Consider the following 24409-nt stretch of genomic DNA (forward strand, 5'->3'; position numbering starts at 1 on the left):
TTAAAAAAAAGTACATCACAATATCTAAAAATGTTTAATGACTAACTTTTACATTATTGTAGCTTGTCTCTTCGCTTTGTTTTGACTGCATTTTTTTCAGGTGAAACTGGAGGAAGAGCTGTCATGCAGAGAGAAGAAAACACGCGGGCTGTGGAGGTTATTCAAATAATTTGTAACAGAAAACTGGTGACGGAGTCGGAAATCAAGTTTGACGGGTAAATGCATTTTGTTACATAAGTATAATTTATTTTTAATACAAGGACGGTAAAACGCAACTGCCATGTATCTGGGTAACAGATAACTGAGTGCTGACTGAATCAACACAAATTAAACTAATGCAATAGCAGTACTGGGCTACACTGCCACAATTATAGCATACATGTTTTCTGAAAGTTTTTTACTCATATGTGCAATTTTAACATACTATTTTTATATTATTGTCTGAAATGTGGATTGCAATTGGCAGCGAGTTATTATGTATTGTCTTGTTTTTTTGTTTTTTTTGTGATTTTGAGCATTATGCTGAAAACTCAACATAATGCTCCCGGAAACAAATAAATCTCCTCACAAGAATTTAGATATTTGTTTCTCAGATGTGTGGGTGAGTTCATGTCATTATTTAGTTGGCAGTCAGGCTGGCAGTCAAGGGAGCAAAAGCTTTAATGCCCTGCCCCTGATCATAAGCAACCTCTGTGAAGTAAGTACATCTGGTTCACTCACTTACAACCAGGCCTAACAGAAATGATTAAATTGGCTCATAATTAGTCTAATATAGTTTCATGAATGTTCAGCCTATTCTGTTTTGCTTGCCAGTGACTTCAATAAAATACTATAAATATCTCAACAGTAATTGCAGATGAAAAGTCGGAAAGGTCTGTCTTTTTTTAAAAAAAATTTATGAGAACCATAAATTACAGCATTCACACCAGGAGTTACATTTCAATTATGTTATTTCTAGTGTTTTTAAAAGTGCACTGCAAATGAAGTGCATAGTCTGTAACTGTCTCAAATCTTCAACATGGTGACTGTCAGTGCCTTTGATATTTCTATGTTCTTAATACAGTCCTTAGCATACGAAATCACGGTGAAGCTGAGGAGTAGTGTATCCTTAAAACCACCTACTGTATATTTCTGCTTCACACAGTTCCTTCCAGCTTCGTTTGATGTCTAATACCCTAGTGCTGGATTTAGATTCACATTTCAATAGGGGAAATCTCTCATCAGTTTGATGGGGGGCTCCGAGTCCCCACCCCTGATCCTCCTCTTCTTCAGTTTCATGTGAATGCGAATATGAGCTAATATGGGCCACAAACAGAAACTCAAAGGATCTCGGGCATGCAGAGAGGTTGGCTAAACTGGAATCGCTGCCGCACAAGACTTGTTCATCATTGTCCAATGGGAACGCTCACCTCGACACTACAATAAGGTGAAATTGACTCTTGGTTTCTGGAAAAAATAAAACAACCGGCTCATAGATGATCAAAGACCTTTAAAGTTTCAACCACAGTACCACTTTGTAGCTCACTTTGAAGCGAATGCTGCTGTCAGTGGTGTAGTGTCCTCTCTTCGTGATGCAAACGACTCCAACCTGCATATTCTTCGGAAAAACAGAATTCGAATTGTAATATTCAACAGGACAGTGTTGCAGAAATATATATGTAGAAAACATTCTTATTTACTTTCCTTTTTGTGATTGCTGAAGGCTGTAAAGCAGTTCAGATTTCTTTATAGATCAGCGGGATTATACATTAACTAGAGGAGGTCAAATTTAATAAAGTGAAGACCGAAAGACGTTTTCTTCAAATCCGCGGAGACTTTACAGGATAGAAAAATGTCATTTTCTACCTTCATTGGAGTTCACGTCTCTCTTTTCCTTATTTTTATCATAAATGGTGAGTATAATATATGTATATTTTTGATGGTTGCACTGTTGTCTAATACAGAATTGTATCTGGGGGTAATACATTGTAAATGCATAATTTTGATTTGTGATAAATATGTTCACGATGTTACACAAGAGTACAGTAAACGTACTATTACACGATATTAGGCAGTATGGACTAATCACATTTACAAACTGAGGAGGTATTGACATTGCACGTTATAGTCCACATTGCTGTGAAAAAAAAAAATTAACTGTAAATTATATCCTAAACGGGTCCCCTAAAAGAACATAATTTTATTAAACTGTTTCTGTAAGCAAAAACTGCTGACATCGTGGTGGGTTATGCTAATCCCACGAGTTACAATTTAAATCACACATATTCTGATTAATGTTGAAGTTATATATATATATAACTGCAATATATAATGTTAATTCCATTCAGAAAGCGCTTCTTCTAGAAAACTGCCAGTGGGTTTTACAAATAGAAATAACTAGTTTCACAGATGTAATTAATTGCGAAGCGCCGATACAGTAGTGCGTTGAGACCACAGGATCACCAACTGATTAAACTAAGTTTATAGAACGTGGAGATATCTTCTACGTAATGAAGAAAATTAAACTAAAATACTTAATACGTAATAATCCATATTTTGGTGTCCAGGAAAGTTGAATGATCTTGATTATCAGGAGCTCGATCAAGTTAAATAAAAAGAACACACTACAGTATCTGTGCAGCTAACAGACACCAACAAAGGGTTACAGTGAATATAATGACCAAATTTATATTTAGCACTCTTAAAAAGTGTGAAGGATCAGCCTTAAAATAAAGGTGATTGAAAGAACTGGGCTAAATTAAATAAGATATGCTTTTTTGTTTGTTTGTTTGTTCTGTTTTAACCTTGTGTATTTGTAATGACAGTGGCAGTCGCTTATCGTGTTAATTTAAGAATATGTTTTGAATACTCGGCTAAGGGATTTATTATAAAACTAGAACCTCGATGTGTTATTCATTAGAGGTATGATTTTTACTTTCATGTCCACAGTGAGAAGCAGCTGAGATAATGTGTATTACAATGCACAAATTTAAATGTGTCTGTTTTGCAGTATCAATTTTAAAAGCATGGAGTGTCAGCCTGCTTTGTTATTTAATTGCAACCCCCTTTACAGTTATGCACTATGAAAAAGGTCTTTTAATTTCCACTCTGTTTACATAATTTCAAATGTTTTGAGACTTTAAGTACAATTACTCTTAAGACAACAATGGTCCCATTCACCATCAGTGCTGCAGGTTCTGCGATGGTTTGAAAAAACACAGCAGGGCCTTCAAACAGCAACCTTGCCATGTCCTGTCGGCTGAACCCAGTCAAACCACGATCCTAGGGTATACATTTCACTGGGGTTTTTGGGCCAGGTAACAACCCAGCCTATGAAACTAGGTTTTGGTGGTTTACAGGATGAATTGTCCCTGTAATACTTTCCAGCCTATTGATGGCATTTCAACTGTGGCCAAGATGTTTCAGATGTGGTAGGGGGTCCAACTTGTTACTGATGACCACAAGCTGCTGCTGTGTGTGTTTGTGTGTGTGTGTGTGTGTGCATAACATCGCTTTTATGAGGTAATATTTAATAACATGCCTTGCAATTAAATCTGGCATTAAACAAAATTATCTGACACTATTCTGAGCACAATATGTTTGTAAAGTTAGTTAGTAAATGTGTCTTGTTTAACTTTAACTTGGCCATTTTAAGCAACATCTGTAGAGGGTTTATATATATATATATATTAGGAATGGGACCAAAACAGTGATTCCAAATAATTTTCCTATAAGGTCTCACTGAACCGATACATTTCAATTGAAAGCCAGTTAAACTTTTAAATCACACAATGAGGTTGTGCTGTGTGTATAATCTCCAAAGTGCGTTCAATTAAAACAAATTGTCGCCTTTTAATCTGTAAACAGGTGAGTTTCACGTGGCCGATGCAGATCCACATTATAAACACATAAGCATAAACGCCTTCAGGTAGGGTTTAAAAAAAAAGAATTGAACCGACATTTAATTTGAACATGGCTCTCTTAAAATTATGTCATTAGGTTCTGCAGAGTGCTTTCGATTCAAAGGCTTTTAACTGGCCAATTATCATCATGTATGTTTTGCCTCATCTAAATTTAAAACTTTTAAACCTCAACATCAATAGATTGAAGAATTGTAACAAGAGGGATTTTTTTTAAACCCTATCTGAAGGCGTTGCACACTATAGTTATGCTTATGTGTTTATAAATTGGATCTGCATCGGCCATGCGAAACTCATCTGTCTACAGATTAAAAGAAGCCAATGTGTTTTTAATTGAACGCACTTTGGAGATTATACACACAGCACAACCTAATTGTGTGATTTAAAAGTTTAACCAGCTTTCACTTGAAATGTGTCGGTTCTGCGAGACCTTAAAGGAAAATTATTTGGAACCGCTGTATTCGTCCCATCCCTAAATATATATATATATATATATATATATATATATATATATATATATATATATATACTGTATAATGAATGAATGAAGGCTATATTTGGATCCTGAGCCATTCGAAAAAAAAGTCATAATACCACAGTAGTGACGTCAAAATGTCATATTTGTCTAGAAGATTATACTTGACTTTTGACCATATTTGACTCCTGTGCACCCCAGACCACTTTCAAACACAAAATGTCTCATTTTCAGTCGCTCGACAACAACCATAATTCATGGTTTTTAGGCACTTTTAACAAATCTGTCAAGATTTACAATCATCCTCCATCAACAGGAGCATAGAACAAGCGAGCATGACAAATAATCTTCTACTCCGACAGTAGAAATAAAAAAAATAATAGACGGGCTTCAGAGTCATCTAAAAATGCTGTTGCTGTTTCAGCTTACCTCATTATTTGAGGTAACTAACCATTATAGCAAAAACGTTGTGCTTCTGAAAAGACTTTATCACTTTGGATGTGATCTGTCCTATCCACTCTGTGTAACAGTGGTTTTCGATTTAATTTTTTCATTTACAAACTAACTAACAGTAACCACAGTTACACCTCATTTCAGAAATTGAGCAGTTACCTTGAATGAAAAGGGGGCATTCATCACTAAGCTTGGCAAACACTGATCAAAGTCATTAACAGCAAAAGAGAAATATACCAAACACACGTAACAGGATATTAAACAGATTAGAAATTGTTAATAGCATAAAGTATACACTTGTGTTAATGCTCTGTTCCTCTCATGTGGGGTGTGTTTGCTGTGCTGGTGTAGGAGTAGGAGAGTGCACCTTGCTACACTATGCAGACAGCAGGTCAAACCCTCTGTCACTGGAGAAGAATGTCGGAAGGCTGCCTAAGGATTTCCAGTGTCATCATATGCTGAAACATCTGCACAATGGAGCCAGGATTACAGTGCAGATGCCACCTAACATTGAGGGACACTGGGTCTCTACAAGGTGAGAATGAAACATTACAGCTAAACCTTTATGTGTAATGTGACCACTTATCTGTAGTGACCAATATCCATGTGACATAATCCACGTGGTAAATCTTCTGGATATAAAGACCATCTGCCTACAAAGACCACTTTTCCCTTGAGTGAAAAACAGGTATCATTCAGTATCCTTAACATTTACCGTTCCCAAGGAAGTACACGTGTTTAGTAACTAGTTTAATTATAAAAAGCTATGGCATGGTGATGAAAGAACTGTATCTGAATGTAAAATAGTGTAGAATAGTGGCAATGAAAATTTGCATCAAATACTCACATTTTAAAGACCATGGGTAGTATTTTAGGGGGCTATCTTGACATGAGATTAAAACTACATTTTAAAAGAGGACACATTACATAGATAGCTTCCATAGGAAATAACAGGGAAGCAGATGGGAAGCCTGGCTCCCATAATTGTTTACTATTACTATTTTAATTGGATCAATAGTATTAAATTGGATCACAAACACCATTGTCAGCTTATATGCTTGCTACAGAGAGACAAAATACCAATTAAACCAAAGTTTTTGTGGTTCATGGCCACTATAAGGTTTGCTTCATTCTCATAAATATATCTCTCAGTATGTGTCCTTGTCCTGCTTCATAAGTACAAAGCCTCAAAACAATTTAAACATTTGATGTCCAGTCCTCTCCCCATTTGAAATTTCTGCAAATAACTACCCAACAGCCTTAGGAACAATGTAGCTGTCTACATGAAATGTATCAGGAAGGAGAGAGCAGCAAATGACAAAGGCAGTTTATTTTAGCTTGCTTTTGAAAAGCTGTTATGTGCATTGGTCATAATAACTCATTATCTCTGGCTGCTACAATTCAAAAAATGGAAATAAAGGAGGAGCTGTTTTAAAAAATATCAAGTAGACAAATATTTAAGTTATTGCATTTATCATTTTACCTTGACATTTCACGTCAAAAAGAATATAAATAAAATGTTATATATCGTATGTATACAATGATGTGTTGTTAAATATTTCCTCCTGAAAGCAATATATTGAAGCAATATATATATATATATATATATATATATATATATACACACATACACACACACACATTAAATCTCAGTAATGCTTTCTGAATAAATGTTTTCTGAAAAAATAACTGAACTCCAAACCCTCTTTCAAAAAAAGCAAGATATTTAAGCTGGGATTTGAACCAAGTATCTGCTGGTTTCAAGCCTGTTTCTTTAACTATTAGACCACACAGCCTCCTAGAAAAAGTAGAATAATATCGCCATGTTGAACAAACAGTATCCGGTATGTGGTATTGGGGTAACACTGCACTGTCACCATTGTCTAACACTATTAAGTAAGTTGGTTTTCCTGATGACCCAGAGGTCAGGTTCTCGTGTGCAAGAGGGAATCCAATTTCTTACTTTCTCAAAACAAATCCACCCAAAGGGAACAACAAGAAGTGTGGAGACCAGTCCTTCAAATAAAATTAATCAAACAATTTCATCACGCCCTACCCCACAAAAAGATAAAGGCACCAAAAGCAATGTGCGTTGGAAATGAGGAACAAACCCTGGTGAAGAAAAGATCATACCATATCAGTTGACATTTATGGTACGACATTTGTTTTGCCAAAAAACATGTAATCTGATGGTGTAACAAAATATGTAAGTCAAACACACAAGGCACAAACGGCAAGTAGTATATATTTGAACTTTCATTAATTTAACATTTCTTGAAATATTTTCTTCAGGACAAGTTTAGTGTCTAACCTTGTTTACAGAAACTTTCAATACATTTGCAGCCTGGCGTTTACTGTTTGGATGAGCTGTCTTTTTTTTCCCCACACAACCCTTCAGCACAGGTGCTTGTCTCACATAACCAGTCACATCTGAATGTGTGTACACTTGTAAGTACCTGTCACCACTCTGTCTGTGGCCAGTGGGTCTCAGCAATTCCACAATTCCCATCATAGTGTTTAGAATCAGGACAGATGGCAAACCAAGCCCCAAATAATCTTTTCAGATGTTGTCCATCCGTCTATTTGGAATTCATTGTTGACAATGATCAGACCTGAAATATAATAATCCAAGCCTCTAAACACTATGCCATTCTGTTGGCCATGAAACAACTATAATGAGCATACACTGAAAATGCTATCATGTTAACTAAATGAGACATAAGCTCAAAAAATGTGTTTGATCGGAAAATCTCATTTTTGCTTTTTAATTATTTTATGACTACAATTATTTAGTTAAGATGACATTCTTAATCTGGAAACTAATACAATATATAATGTACAATACATTACAGTAGCTAGTACATTTCCTCTATGACAGTGGGGGAGAAGATCACAGCAGTGTTTGTATAATAGTCTGGATGATAGAGGTTTTAATTTTTGTGCTTTTACCATGATAAAATTATGTAAGGCCACTCTGCTGTAGACAAAATTTCTCTAAAATACTAATCGCAGATTTGTTTACCTCCCTCTGCAGCTGTGAAGTGAGGTCAGGCCCCGAGTTTATCACCAGGTCGTACAAGTTCTACAACAACAACACTTTCAAGGCCTACCAGTTTTACTACAGGGACAACCACTGTACCACACCCACCTACACACTGGTGATCCAGGGGAAGCTGCGTCTCAGACAGGCCTCCTGGATCATCCGGGGCGGCACTGAGGCAGACTACCAGCTGCACCGCATCCAGATCATCTGCCACAGCGAGTCAGTGGCCAAAGAGATGAGCCAGCGGCTGAACCAGAGCTGCAGGGGGGTGGTGGGAGGAGAGGCTTCCTTGGAGCCCAATGTCAGCTCCGACCTGTGGAACGAGGACATGGGCTGTGACTGCTCCCGAGCACTCAACTTCGCCATGCACGAGCTGCAGCTGATGCGGGTGGAGAAGCAGTACCTGCACCACAACCTGGACCACCTGGTGGAGGAGCTGTTCCTGGGGGATATCCACACAGAGCCTGCCCAGAGAATGTACTACCGGCCCTCCAGCTACCAGGCTGCCCTGCAAAACGCCAAGGTAAGGCATGGCCTCACAGTCTGAAGTATCCGCCCCTATATATATATATATATATATATATATATATATATATATATATATCTCCACATCTGAATGATGTATTTTGACTTTTAACCCACTGCTGGGGTTAAAAGTCAAATGTGTAAATTAAACAACAAACACAAAGGCCTCACAGAGCGATGTACTTCACAGATTGCAACCATATAATGTTTCTCTCGGGAACCTCAAACATATTAAACTTTTTGTTTTCTTCCGTCTGTCGTATTGTACAAGGGCTACTCAGGGTTCCTAGTTTTTCTAACATTGACAATAAAAACAAAAGCAAAAATGTTCACCAGTTATAGTTATAACTTGACAATGAACACTGATATTTTTGTGAAATATGCTTGTTTTCATAAAAATGATCTGTTGTGGTGGGATACAAGAAATCAGATAATATTTTATTTGATTTGATTAGAATACACAAGTAACTTTTACTTTCTTTACATCAAATTTCCAAGAACTGTTTAAATATGCTCAGTTTTACTGTAATTTTTACCACTTTCAAAAAAGGAAGATGATTTGGCTACATAGCCACACAAATTAATATTTTTTCCAGCTCAAACTAGTTTCAAAATGAATAACAGATATATTTTGTTGCAGATTTGAAACAAAAAAGTTGTTAGTGTTAAACAGAATATTTATTTTAGTGCTAGTGCCTGTGTTATTTACACATTTGAACATTTAACAATTAGATCTTTTCACGTATCTCAAACCACTTCTACGGTATTTTAAAACATTAGACAAAAAAAATCTTAAAATGTGACATGTACCTTTGCTCAGTCAAATCAGCATCACCACTTTTAGTAGGCTTCATACATTTACATAACAGTACAAGTGATTTAAGACACATTAAAAACATAAGATTAGGGTGGGGAGCTTCCGAGTGGCACATCCAGCAAAGACACTGTGCAGGTTAGCTTGGATTTGATCACCAGTTCAAATCCAAGCTATCCTGCCAACCATGGACAGAAGCTCCCAGGAGCAGCACACAATTGGCCAAGCACTGCCTGGGCAGGGAGAGGTCAGGTCTGAGGAGGAGTCTTCAGCTCACCACACACCAGCAATCCCTGTTGTTGGCCAGGCACCTGCAAGCTTGCCTGTCTACAATTCAGAACTGCATGGTCCTCCGACTCTGTAAGTTCAAAGATATGTGCGCAGCAGGCTTGCAGAGCAAAAAAAAGTGGATGGTTGACAGCACTCATTTCAGAGGACATGTGTGCTCATCCTCATCTCTCCCAAGTTAGTTCAGGGGTTGCAGCAGTGAGCCAGGTTCAATAATAATTCCAATATTGGGAGAAAATCAGGAATTAATGAAAAATAATTGTTTTAAAAAAAACCTTGAAATTAGTAGTCAGTTGTACTTCATGGAAACCTGTTCCTTTCTTTTCTTTTTTATTATAGAAAGACAATAATAAATATAAAATATCAGGGTTGCAACTACAGGAAAAGGTTCCAGTACAAGAAAATAATAAATAAATCAATAAACTCACACACTACGTACATGGAGTGTAGTTCTTGGTCGCTAGTTAAATGCCCTGTTCACAATGGCACTGTTTTGTTGTCTTTTGTCTTGATAATTCTTGGCTTTTATAGTTAAATGTACACCATTTATTTAATCATCCATATATGCATAACTATGTCAAAAAAGGTCCAGAATCAGTTTTCTAATAAAAGTAGTCTACTTATTTAAGTTACTGTTTATGATAACAACCTCAGATTGTGAGTGTTTTCAATATTCTGAATTGTAATGTCTTTGGTTCATGTCCAAAAATCTACTATATGAGTTCCATGTTCTGTGGAGCCTTGAGACTAGGCTTGAGCATGCCCAGTATAAATAAACCCAATGCTGGAGAAAGACCAGCCACTCTGTACAAACTTGAAATAAGACTAAATAAATCACCCTTTGATCTTTTGTTTTATTAGTTCTATGAATCGTCTAATTAAAAGTGGTTGAGTCGCTTTGAAGAGAAGGGGAATGTGGGGCAGATTGTTGATTAACAGTTAGTGCTACGAATGTGCAGAAAAATGTGCTCGTTAACAAAACCACAGTGAGTCGGAACAATTAATCAGAAAACACGAATACCATTTTATTAAACAACAGTCATTTTAATAAGTAGTTAATTAGTATTACACATTTGAAACCTAATACTTACAAATAGGCCTGCGATTTCAGTTTAGCATTTCATATTGTTTGCTATAAATAATTATAAATTGTGACAAAGCTTCTTCATTTACAGTATAACTTTGAACACGGTTCTTTTAACAAACAATACAAAACAAAAATAAATCCTAGCTCATCTTTTGTAGCGCTAACTAAACTTAGTCAGATGCTAATCCAGTTTACTGCCTGTATAGATTATTCACAAATCACAGATTTAATATAGTTTGTTTTAACATACACCATATTCAAGTCTATACACAGTTATCTTTACATAGACAGGTATTGTCTTTGAAAAATGTTCTTTTATACCTGTCTGGCTTGTTAAATTACGAACAGGAGTGTGTTCAATGGGCAGAGCTACATCGCTTTTCCTATTGAACGATGCGCACGCCACAAGCACTTCCTAACAGTAGCAAGTCAAGCTCTGAGCTGCCTCACTACAGGCTCAAAATGGTCGACCTGCATTATCAGTACGATGGCTGCAAACTGATTTTTTCAAATATGGATTTGTATTACCAACACATGTGTGATAAGTAATATTTTGGTTGTCATTTTGGCTTTTTAAAACTGATTATGAAACTTTTTTTTTTTTTTTTTTTTTTAAAGTGACTACTGTATTAGAAAAGGAAACCTGGACGATTTATAACTTGCCAGATATGACTCAAGGTGCAGTCAATCCATGTTCTTGGATAGCTATGGCATTTTGGGAGATGTGGTTTTTTATTCCTTGTTAAACAGCAAGAACTAGATTTCTTTTTGTTTTCAGGAACAAAAGCAGTTCATTTGTTTTTTGCATTTTTTTCTGATGCCACTTTCATGTTCTACATATAAAACCTAGTCCTCGCTACTATCTACACTTAGACATTTTTGTCTGTATAAATGGGATTTCAAACTCAAACAGTTTGAACTAAGCACAACAAAAGAGAGAAAACCAAATCCAATTAGCAAATTAACATCAGTAAGAATCAGTAAGAAAATAATCCACAGTTTCCCATGCCTAACAGCATTCGAAACAGTGAATTATTTTTAAGATTAAACATGTTTCGTTGTTTATCTTGTCGCAAAGAGTTCTCAGACAGAGTTGACCACCGAACACAATATGCCAAAGGCCAATCATGATATGAATCAGCAAGTACAAATGCATTTATTAGTTAAGTCATGACGAACCTGCATCAACATATGAAATTAACAGAATAGTAAGAGAAAAGCAACAGGCAAGCATATGTTAATAAACTATAATAATAAACTAACTGACCAACTAAATTAACAAAACACCCCTACACACGTTTAAAAAAATGCAGCAGCAGCTTTAGATTACTCTTGCGATGAAAAGTCAGATTTGAAAAGATTGCATAAACCATTTGTATTTGATTTTTATGGTGATGAGGTTTCAGGTTACAAAACAGTACTGTATTAGTTTTGAATCGTTTAGCAACGAATCGCTATCGGTGCCAAAAAGGTGTTCTTTTAAACGAAGTTCCTGTTCCTTTAGGCAGAGCATTTACAATGGGAAAATTCTGTTTCACCACAAGGTTTTTCCCTAAGCTAAAGTGCTCTGTTTGTTCCTATTTGTGGGGACTACTGTATATTTTGTTTTGATCCACTTGACAAAGCTCTTCTTAGATGCGTTAAAAGCAACAACAGGTTTACAAAATGACCTGCACAGTACTATTCATTCAGTTGAAGGTTATTGAGGGTAATAAAAAGCTAAAGATAAGACATGTACTTTGATAAAACTGAAAAACATATTTTCATTTGATCTGGGTAGGACATATCTTAGCCCCACAAAAAATATAAATGACAATAGACAGTATTTTTATATTTCAACTTAATGATCTGTTTTGAATTGATGAGTTTGGTTGTTAAGTACAAACTGTGATTTGGCCTTTTATTTAAAAAACATTTTATTAACCTTTATTTAACCAGGTAAGTCCCACTGAGATTAAAATCTATTTTATGAGAGGCCTGGTCAAGGTGGTGACAGATACAAAAAAGATGAGCCCAATCAATACAAACAAATGAATTAAATGACAAGAAATAATTTAGGAGCATCGGCCAAAACAAAAACAGAGATGTCAATCCTTTGTTTGAGACAGAATTATATTTGCAGACATGTGCTCAACATATAAAAGTGTTTGAGTATATTAAAGTTACAGTAAACATTTATAGTAGCTATTCCAAAGCTTTTATTTTTTAATGATCTTGGAGAAACATAAAAGAAAGACTAGACAAGGCTTTTTAGTTTGGTACACACAATGACACATTCTATTTTTATTCCAAAACAGTGTAAGAAAATTTGTAAACTTATAGAATAAAAAATACCCTTATTTAATGAAAAAACTGAAAAAATAAATAAATATCTTAAGTATGTCATAAGTACATATAGCAAGTATATCTTTTTTTATCTATGCAATGTTTTAAAGTATTTAACTTTCTTAGAGAGGCAACCAATTCACTTGGAAAAAGCATTTCAACAAAAACAATACAAATTTATTTTGAGTTTCGTTAAGTTATTACATAAAGAACATCTAATTACTGGAAATATAACAAGGCTGTTTTATTACACATTCCTTATTCTAGTCAGTCGATTAAATCTTTAGAAAGCTGTTCCTTATACAGTAACAACAATAACAATAATTGAGCACATAGACACCCAAAAAGATCTGCTTTTATGTAATACTCAAACAAAAAATAGTCAGTGTATACTCCCAAAAGTCTTTGGATTTTTTAAATAAAATAAAGAAAGAATGAATCTTGTCTAACATTAAAATGTACCAACAAATGTTATTATTAGTAGTTATCAGTGTGGGCATGTATGTTAATTTTGCTCATCTTCAATGTACAATGTGGTAACTTTTTAGCTAGTCTATATGAAAAAAACAAAACCAGCCAGTATTTAGCGCTACAAAGAAAAGAACAACTGGACAGTTAGCTTCTGATAGCGATTAACTTGAAGTCTAAATAGTACACAGGAATTTTCTTCTGTATTTTCCAGAATGTGTTTCAACTGAACAATGTGAAAAAAAAAACATGCTTTGTTGCTTTGCTACATCACTATGTTTACCTGCAGCTTGTACTGCTGGAGCTTACAGAAATGTGACATTACTGAATACCAGCTAAAGACTTCACACCAGCAAGACCAGGCTGTAGCAGCAATATCTAGTCATTCAATAGCTATTTCGCTCAAACCGAGCTCAGACCATTCAGTGATTAGCTATCATGGGTCTGCAACATAAAAGCATGCCATACACTACTTGCTCCACCCTGTCCAAAGAGCTCGCTGTTTATTCTACATCTTGGTTCTCTGAACCCCACACTGGATATTTATTTATGTGTTCTAAATGAATTCTAATTAAAAGCAAATGAATGACCGAGTCGGTGCAAAACCCACAGAATTCAACTTTAAACAAATACGATTGGGTCACTTCCAAACCCCTTCAGTGACTTAACCACAGCATGGTAAATACAATGTGCTGCTGAAATGGAAACCGAATCTCAGCCCAATCCCTTGAATGAGACAAGAGGCAGAATAAAGGGCAGCACAGCCTTGTACAGAGCACAAACCACCAAGCTGTGTGTCACTCTGCTCTCCTCTTTCTATACACTAAAACAACGCAGGGGAAGGAGGAACCACTAACCATCAAGTGCATTTAAACAGCTCACATGGCCCAAGGGATTTCGTGCTGTTAGTATTAGAGTGCCCTCTGCTGAAAGGAACACTAACAAGCAGTAAGCAGTACTATTTTGCAGTAATGAGGGCCAATGTAATGAACATTTCTGCATTGCTGAAAGCTAGCATTAATTCTGTGAATTGTAATTCTGTAAAAATTCTGTGTGAATTGGTCTGTGGGAAAAGGGCCAGCCTGTAATCTGTAGTGTACTCTTTTTCCTGTAGAGTATTAACGTGTAATATTATTAGCATTCCTCTAAGCGCCTAGAATCTTCAAATTAAAATAGTAATATTAATAATAGTGGTAGCATAAGTAGAAATAATATTTTTGGACTTTATATATATATATTACTAAATAAAATAGAAATTACTTAGTTTTGGGTAGGGCGATTTTAGACCAAGCTTTGTACAAGTGTTGTGTTAGATTTCTGTGAGGCAGGTAACGCATAAAGGCTTTTTAAATGCACAGTATTTCTAGTTTTATTACTAGTATTATACATACCATATCAGTTTAATTGTACACACTGATCTGACTGGTATTTTTTAGCAAAAAAGTCTGTTTAAGTAGTACATTAAACTTCTTTACTATGCCTAAACATTGTAGGAATCAAAAACATTGGGAGGTAGAATAAGAGAGCCGTAATGGCTACATGTTTAGTGTCAAGAAGTCTACTCTCCTTTATATCATTGTATCATTTTTGATTGAATGTTATGTTACTTATTATTAATGAATGTGCACGGGGTTAATGTTGCAGGGCTAAATCAAGCGTAAACTTGTTACAGTTAATTAGACAAGAGAAGTTCTGCCTTCTAATTGACACACCTGATATCGTCTTGCAAATATTTTGTTAAATATTTTGAATGTGAAAAAGATACCTCACCAATTCATTGCACACCAAAACAGGAACCATACAGTGATCAAGATGTGGAGACTTGCCACATATTTAGGCTGATTCATGTCGTTTTTTCCCCCAATCATCATTTTCTTAGTGGTAAAAATGCATACTTCTCAAACTGAAAACTTTGCCCATCTAAACAACACACAGATCCCAGAATCACAATCTGGTCAGTATTGCAGTTTATATGGGTGAGGGAGCACTCAACCTATGTTTTAGTATCATGCTAATGGAAACTGGGCTGTTTAAAATAATGTCCTTTAGATACAAGCATTAAATAGATGCAAACAATTTGGAATTCACTTGGGAAAGGTATTTTTACAAAACAAAAACAAAACAACTGTGGTCTTGTTCTGAATTACTTTTGTGTTTTGTTGTTACAAAAAGCATCCTCTTTGTTCTTATCCTATCTGACCTGACTATTCCATTCAAAAGTCACCCCCTATATATTTAGACAGATCATCCAGTGGAAAAGAGACCACAGATCTATTCTGCATTAACACATTGATTACATTAATAAAGTTTTTATATTGGTATGTTGTTCTATTCCTCCAGCGTTATGCCATCTATTATCGTACTTCCCTTGCGGCGTTTTTAATTAGGTCAGCGAGATGAATGGCAAATTAAAAACTGCTGCCACATTTAGAGAAAGAAAAGCCAACAATTTATTTTGTTTCGCCCTTTTTTGCAAACAAATTGATGCTTTAGCTCCTTTTATATTATGCAGTACAGTGTAAAGCGTATGCACCCATCTATCTGCCTAACTTCCAAAGCAAACCTATCCCATATTTGGACAATGGGAATGCTTTGTTACAAAAGTCATGCTACTGTTAGACTACACTGCAGTGAATTGCAGCGAAAAGCAATTAAGATCAATAGTCATAAACACATAACTGTAACGCAAGCTGTAAACCCTTTGTTGTCTGTTTTGGTTACAGCTCTTTCCTGGAGCACTGATTCTTGATGTAGATAAGTTTTACTGGTGCAGTTTTCTTGGTGTAGATAAGTGAAGTGCCAGGATGATCTTTAAACTGATAAAAATAAAGAGATGATCAGTACTTGCTATACTGTCCATTATGCAGTCCTTTGCCTTATCAGGGCTTCACTGGCTTCCAGTTTACTGAACTGCTGAAATGAAAAAGTCCACATCTAATGTGTTAAGCTGCCAACTGCAGCTTCAGACAAGTTATACAAACACATATTCCTCCCCATCTTCCCAACCTGTAAATCCCCCAAAATATAAAGTTCTTATGGTAAAAAGTGCAGTAAACTGACTGTTTTAATAATGGATACTTCTTTTTTTCACGAAATCCAAAATGAGATTTACAACTGGTATCTCAAACTCCAATTAGCACTAATCTTGGACGAAAGACCCACCCGATGAATCCTGATTAGGACTACCTATTACAGTAGGTAGTGTATTCCTAACAAGCGCAAATCAGGTGGGTCTGTGAGACCAGATGAGAGTATCAGTAATTCAAATAAATGAAGGGACCTGCGTAGATTTTAAAAAATGTCAACTTGAAATAAGTATAATATCGGTTTTAAAATCAGCCATTTACATCATGATAATCTCCTACTTGAAATATGTAAGTTGACTTGAGAGGACAAAACATTATCTCATTGTCCCTTTATTAAACTCAAACAAAGATAAGGTTAAACTTGGTTTGTGAATCAGTTGGTATATTTGAAATGTGCAACTTCAGTGTTTTTTATAAAGAAGCTTGTGAAAGCAAGGAGTCAGAAGCATAGTAGACACATAATTTACTAAAAGCACTACTTCTGGGATTTTGCATCTTTCAAAAGGAGTGATATATCAGATCTACAAGGGTTTTCAGATGGTAGCCACCTGTCTTTTGAGGTTTGTTGTTTTGTCAAACAATTCTGAAAGAGATTCCCTGGGTCACTTAAAGTAACTCATATTACACAAACTGAAAACTTTGCCCATCTAAACAACACACAGATCCCAGAATCACAATCTGGTCAGTATTGCAGTTTATATGGGTGAGGGAGCACTCAACCTATGTTTTAGTATCATGCTAATGGAAACTGGGCTGTTTAAAATAATGTCCTTTAGATACAAGCATTAAATAGATGCAAACAATTTGGAATTCACTTGGGAAAGGTATTTTTACAAAACAAAAACAAAACAACTGTGGTCTTGTTCTGAATTACTTTTGTGTTTTGTTGTTACAAAAAGCATCCTCTTTGTTCTTATCCTATCTGACCTGACTATTCCATTCAAAAGTCACCCCCTATATATTTAGACAGATCATCCAGTGGAAAAGAGACCACAGATCTATTCTGCATTAACACATTGATTACATTAATAAAGTTTTTATATTGGTATGTTGTTCTATTCCTCCAGCGTTATGCCATCTATTATCGTACTTCCCTTGCGGCGTTTTTAATTAGGTCAGCGAGATGAATGGCAAATTAAAAACTGCTGCCACATTTAGAGAAAGAAAAGCCAACAATTTATTTTGTTTCGCCCTTTTTTGCAAACAAATTGATGCTTTAGCTCCTTTTATATTATGCAGTACAGTGTAAAGCGTATGCACCCATCTATCTGCCTAACTTCCAAAGCAAACCTATCCCATATTTGGACAATGGGAATGCTTTGTTACAAAAGTCATGCTACTGTTAGACTACACTGCAGTGAATTGCAGCGAAAAGCAATTAAGATCAATAGTCATAAACACATAACTGTAACGCAAGCTGTAAACCCTTTGTTGTCTGTTTTGGTTACAGCTCTTTCCTGGAGCACTGATTCTTGATGTAGATAAGTTTTACTGGTGCAGTTTTCTTGGTGTAGATAAGTGAAGTGCCAGGATGATCTTTAAACTGATAAAAATAAAGAGATGATCAGTACTTGCTATACTGTCCATTATGCAGTCCTTTGCCTTATCAGGGCTTCACTGGCTTCCAGTTTACTGAACTGCTGAAATGAAAAAGTCCACATCTAATGTGTTAAGCTGCCAACTGCAGCTTCAGACAAGTTATACAAACACATATTCCTCCCCATCTTCCCAACCTGTAAATCCCCCAAAATATAAAGTTCTTATGGTAAAAAGTGCAGTAAACTGACTGTTTTAATAATGGATACTTCTTTTTTTCACGAAATCCAAAATGAGATTTACAACTGGTATCTCAAACTCCAATTAGCACTAATCTTGGACGAAAGACCCACCCGATGAATCCTGATTAGGACTACCTATTACAGTAGGTAGTGTATTCCTAACAAGCGCAAATCAGGTGGGTCTGTGAGACCAGATGAGAGTATCAGTAATTCAAATAAATGAAGGGACCTGCGTAGATTTTAAAAAATGTCAACTTGAAATAAGTATAATATCGGTTTTAAAATCAGCCATTTACATCATGATAATCTCCTACTTGAAATATGTAAGTTGACTTGAGAGGACAAAACATTATCTCATTGTCCCTTTATTAAACTCAAACAAAGATAAGGTTAAACTTGGTTTGTGAATCAGTTGGTATATTTGAAATGTGCAACTTCAGTGTTTTTTATAAAGAAGCTTGTGAAAGCAAGGAGTCAGAAGCATAGTAGACACATAATTTACTAAAAGCACTACTTCTGGGATTTTGCATCTTTCAAAAGGAGTGATATATCAGATCTACAAGGGTTTTCAGATGGTAGCCACCTGTCTTTTGAGGTTTGTTGTTTTGTCAAACAATTCTGAAAGAGATTCCCTGGGTCACTTAAAGTAACTCATATTACACAATCTATTTGGGGAAAAAACAGTTTCAAAATAAAGGAAGTTTTGGTCAAAACTATCAGTTATTTTTAAACTGTTAGCTTGAAAGGGAGACTTTGAGCTTCAGGGAATCACTATGACAACATTCCAGAAAGGAAAGAAGGAAGGAACCTTTTGTTTCGAAGTAAAAAAATAAATTAAAAAAAAAAACATTCCTTTGACCAAACTCTGGGCGTTTACTGTAAATATGTTTTAGCAAAAGAAATAAAAAATTATAAACCCCACTTTCACCTTCTAAAGCATGCCATGTTACAATAAACAAATATAACTAAGCATACCAGAATTTAAAGCAGTTGCAATGAAACTCGATATTATATAAGATTCAGGAAAACAAACAGGTGATGGCCCATTGTCATAGATGATGTCAAGTGTCTGTTATACCCCATGTTCCTACAGAACTTGACTTGGTACTGCAAAATCCACAACAAGGATTACACCGTGTAACAATTTATTATTTTTTTTTTGTTGTTCCTGGGTAGTAAGTGTTATTTCCTAATTGCTTATGCCTCAGAAGTATAGAAAATGGCTATTATTCCCCACAAACTTTGCTTTTGTGACCAGGACAGTGATATTTCAAAATATCACTATTTCCAATGGGAAAACGGGCAAATGTGTGTCTTTTCGTTCACATAAAGTCAGAAAAAAACAACATATGAATCCAAATTAACATGTATTTATACTAAAGTAATACAAAAATGACTACAAAAGATTTAGAAGTGAGTAGTTTTTCGAGATTTTCAAGTTTTTCGAGATTCGAGATAAATACAATATAATCGTAAATCTCGAAAAACTACTCACTTCTAAATCTTTTGTAGTCATTTTTGAACTACTTGAACTGAAAGACAACATCAATTATTAGAACCTGTTTATTGGATGAAAAAGAGTTGTCCAATATGTATTTTTGTTTTCCATTTTGAATGATTTCAGGAAGACCATAGAAGGCTTATATATACTGTAATTGTTTACATTTTTAAAAATAAATAAATACATAACATTTCAGGTCCCTGAGCTTGACATCTCAAAGACAGTGAAAGTCATTTTGTAAGATTATTTTTATCTGAAAAATACAGGTAAGATGCTTGTTTGTTCTTTGATATTCCAGAACCACGACCACACTTGTATCGCATGCCGCATCATCTATCGGTCAGACGAGCACCACCCGCCCATCCTGCCCCCGAAGGCGGACCTGACCATCAGGCTGCACGGCCAGTGGGTGAGCCAGCGGTGTGAGGTGCGGCCAGAGGTGCTCTTCCTCACCCGACACTTTGTTTTCCATGACAAAAACAACACTTGGGAAGGGAACTACTACCATTACTCCGACCCTGTATGCAAGCACCCCACCTTCACCATCTATGCAAAAGGCCGCTATAGTCGTGGGGTGCACTCCAACAAGGTCATGGGAGGGACAGAGTTTGTCTTCAAAGGTAAGCAGGAATAATCATAAGAACAACTGGCAACACAATATAGCCCCAAACATTTATTTAAATAAATAAATAAATAAATACACATTTCTAAAAAGTCTGGATTGCTATTGTCATTAGCAAATCAACAGTTTGCCAACTGTTAGGGGTAGCACAGAATACAAATTATGGAAAAGTACATGCGGAGAAGAGAAATTGGCTTTCATTTCTGTTATGAGCCTGTCAGCTCAAAATTGAATAAAGAAGATAATGTGCATGCTGCAGTGTGGTGCATTTGTTTATATCATGCAGTCTCCTTGCTGTGGATGAGTATGTAACTGGCAGACAGATACACATTATAAGATGCAGCTATTCTTTTTAGCAGTCAAGCAGGTAAAGCAAAAAGTTTCTGATTTGACCTCAGAATTAAAGAAATGAGGAGTTTCTGTGTGGTTAGAATTAGCATCATGTATCTTTAACTGTTGAACCCGTGTGAGTTTAGATAGACCAAATGGATCCTTTTTTATAACTGGTCTTTTTGACTGTATTCAATAATTTAACAGTTCAACACATTTTTGTAAATATGTATGTTTTATAAAGCATAGTATGTGTAATTTCAAGAAACTACTGGTGTTGATATTCCTGCATGAGACATTTTAGTTGTCACCCTGGTGAATGTGCCAAGTTTGAAACATATTGGAAACACACTTGATAAAATGGATGCCATTAACTGATTGAAAAGAAAACTGTAATTGACAGTGTTTCTGTCTTTTGTCCAGTCTCTAATGGAAGTATTAATCCACATCCTAATAATAGCTATCAACTAAAATCTAAAAAAAGAAGAAGAAAAAAAAAAAAACAGTGGGGCCTGTAAGGCAATAGGGTGGAATTAGAATTTTCCATTCCGTCCAACCTAATAGGGAAAGATCAAGATACCTCAGCACAGCACCATGTGTAATTTCATGTATTCTACTTCAGTAGCAGCTGTTGGAAGCAGGGAATTAAACACACCTTGAGGACATGCAGAGTGACCTTTTATAAATAATGTACATAAAGGACTGAGATAGTGTTACATAAACTGAGGGAATACATTGGCACTGGATAGGTGGCATTAAAACAGCATATTGGCCTAGTTGCTAAGGAAATAGGAGGTATCTGGTTTGTTATTGGCCCAGCACCCAGCTCCCCTTTGCCTTTCCTCCTCATTTTTCTTCATCTGTGTTTTTGTTCTTCTCTTTGACAGTGAACCACATGCAAGTGACACCCATGGATGTAGCCACTGCCTCCCTCCTCAATGTTTTTAATGGCAATGAGTGTGGAGAGGAGGGCTCTTGGCAGGTTGGGGCGGAGCAGGATGTGACGCACACCAATGGCTGTGTGGCACTGGGGATCCGTCTGCCCCACACTGAGTACGAGCTGTTCCGCATGGAGCAGGATGCCCATGGGCGCTACCTGCTCTATAATGGACAGAGACCCAGCGACGGCTCCAGCCCTGATCGGCCCGAGAAGAGGGCCACCTCTTTCCAGACCCCGCTGTGCCAGTGCTCCTCTACCAGCCAGGGCTCCGAAAGGCGCTCACATGAGATCAATAGGGCCCTCCACATCAGCAGCAGTTCAGACACAAACTGCCGCGTTCACTGGGGAATGCTCAGTGTCCTCACCATGGTCTACCTTCTCCTGTTCTTACGCTAAAGAAGAAATAAAGAATAAGGCAGCCTGTTTAAACCCGGTGGCTATCCAAAAATTAGGAGACAGAGATACACCACGGCTGCATAGCCCCTTTCCTCAAAGGAAGTCTGTTTATTTACTTGATGCACATGAATGCCTTAGAACTCTTTTTTGGCAGGGGGGGGCTGAGGTGGTGGAGAGGGAGGAAAGACATTCCTTTGAACTTTTTCTTTATTTTTTATTTGAACTCTGTCCAGTCAAGCTTGGACTTGAAACTGCTGCACAACATTAACTGCACTTTACTGGAGAAGATGTATATCTATATTTCCAGCTGGTGTTGGCGGAAGGGGGGCAGCTTAAGCCAGAGAAAAGAAAACAAACAAGACAAATATAGTTGAAATGTCCTGTATTGTCATTTTTTTCACTGTATTGACTTTAGTATAATCAGGAAAAAAAAAATAAAACCCTTGCCTGATAGTGTCTGATGATGCAGATTTGTCCTGAAGAGCGTGGCGCCATTGCTGTTTTTTTTTCTCAGTTAATGTTTGTAGAAGAACTAACTAACCTAATTCCAGAAACTGAACAAAGAGAAGTACAAGAACCAGGTACAGCAGGTTTTGGGGTGCACAGCAAACAAACTAAAATCAGAACTTTTCTTTCTGCTCGTAATCCTTTATATTTAAGCAGATTTGTATTGTGAAATTCTTCTGCCACTTCCATCATTATTTTATTTATATAATTTCAAAGTCTGTTTAAACAACAATTCAACAGGTGAACCTCTTATGTGATCAGTGCCTTTAGTTTTCTGTAAACTATTGCTTAGTATTACAACAGCCCCGCTGGATTCAACTGGCACTTTTGAGAAAGTATTTTAGAATTTACCACTGTTTGTGATTATGTGTCAGACTTGGTGTAGGAGGCTTTGTAAAATGTTTGTCTGCAGAACTAGATCAACTATACAAATGAAATATTTGGAAATACATTTTGAGCCATCTCAGTGTTCACTTCTTGTCTTTATTTGGTTTCCAGTGGTGAAGCTGAAGTTTGACATGTTCCCTTAAAAAATGATTCCAAGGAAAACAATGTAAAATTCACTGCTAAGGCAATCCAAATACACTGGTTTGGAAATATAAAACCAAGCTTAGACACTGGTTGTGATAGTACCATGTACAGATCCAGGGGAGCATGGAACAATGATCCAGCTCAAAACCAAACTGCAGGGTATTGGCATAAAAAAGTGATGGAGTAAAACCAGTTTTAACCAGTATAGCCTAGCTGAGACATTATTTTGCAGCGTGTGTATGGTATTAATCCGTTTTAGATGAGCTGAAATATCCATGCATGTAACAAAGGCACTTGGTCCAACAACTAAAACACTACGGTGTTCATGTATCAAGCATTTGCAATGACATTAAGGCATAGCTCCGAGTTTACGTCGGCCTTAAAATTACCCTGTATATATCATGACACTTTTGGCAAGTTAAGGCCTTGTTAGCACCGCAAAAATGTGCTCCACTTCTCATTAGCCATGGATTTAAGGCGTGTCAAGCCTATGCAGGGGCAAATTGTAAGAACATAAGAACATAAGAAAGTTTACAAACGAGAGGAGGCCATTCGGCCCATCTTGCTCGTTTGGTTGTTAGTAGCTTATTGATCCCAAAATCTCATCAAGCAGCTTCTTGAAGGATCCCAGGGTGTCAGCTTCAACAACATTACTGGGGCTCATTTGTAAATTAAGTCTGTGATATTAAAATTAGATTTATGATGCAGCAGAACAGCAGAGACGGCCATAAAAGGCTCCACTGTATTTTCAAAAGAAATTCACAAATGACAATGAAATAAATAAATAAATAAATAAAAATTACAAATTTCACGGAGTGTCACAAAACCAACAATTTATAGAAAAAAATTAAATAAAAAAACAGAAAACACATTTTCTATTTAGATTCTATTCTACTGTGTAAGTTGCCTAAAATGTTTTATCATTGATAGTTCATTAAGAACATCAACCGAAAACCAAGGCTGAAACATTTTAACACTTAGCCTAGCTACTGAGTTAGCTCTTTAAAATGTACACTGTAACAGTGGAACTCGAGTCTCTATTGAAACAACCTTTAAAAATATCACAAACTTCTGCTGGAAACAAGATATTTAAAATGGTCTGTGTTGGCTGCAAAAAAAAAAAATGCAACAAGCAGAACAAATTAGATTTTTTAAAAAACAGCCTTGAATGACAAATTCAGCAATATTTTCGACTTTTGTAAACCTTTAAAACTTAAATTGACACATCACCTAAAATGACAAAACCGAAGCTTTTGTGTTTTGCTTTATACATACTGTGCATTTCTAGTAGTATGCAGAAATGTAATTGTACAGCATGAGGAATTCACCCATCATGAAGAC

General features: G+C 36.1%; 1 protein-coding gene across 1 annotated transcript; it reads left to right on the plus strand.

Annotated features, from left to right (window-relative positions):
• The first annotated feature begins 1141 nt into the window (after positions 1-1141).
• On the plus strand, positions 1142-23629 carry LOC121313524 (protein APCDD1-like). Its single transcript, XM_041246175.1, has 5 exons — positions 1142-1892; positions 5179-5362; positions 7862-8393; positions 20041-20362; positions 21582-23629. Exons 1-5 carry the CDS (start codon positions 1832-1834, stop codon positions 22028-22030), a joined length of 1548 nt encoding a protein of 515 aa, XP_041102109.1. The 5' UTR covers positions 1142-1831; the 3' UTR covers positions 22031-23629.
• Positions 23630-24409: the final 780 nt, after the last annotated feature.

This window comes from Polyodon spathula, chromosome 3 (genome assembly GCF_017654505.1).
Source record: "Polyodon spathula isolate WHYD16114869_AA chromosome 3, ASM1765450v1, whole genome shotgun sequence".
NCBI classification, from domain to species: Eukaryota; Metazoa; Chordata; class Actinopteri; order Acipenseriformes; family Polyodontidae; genus Polyodon; species Polyodon spathula.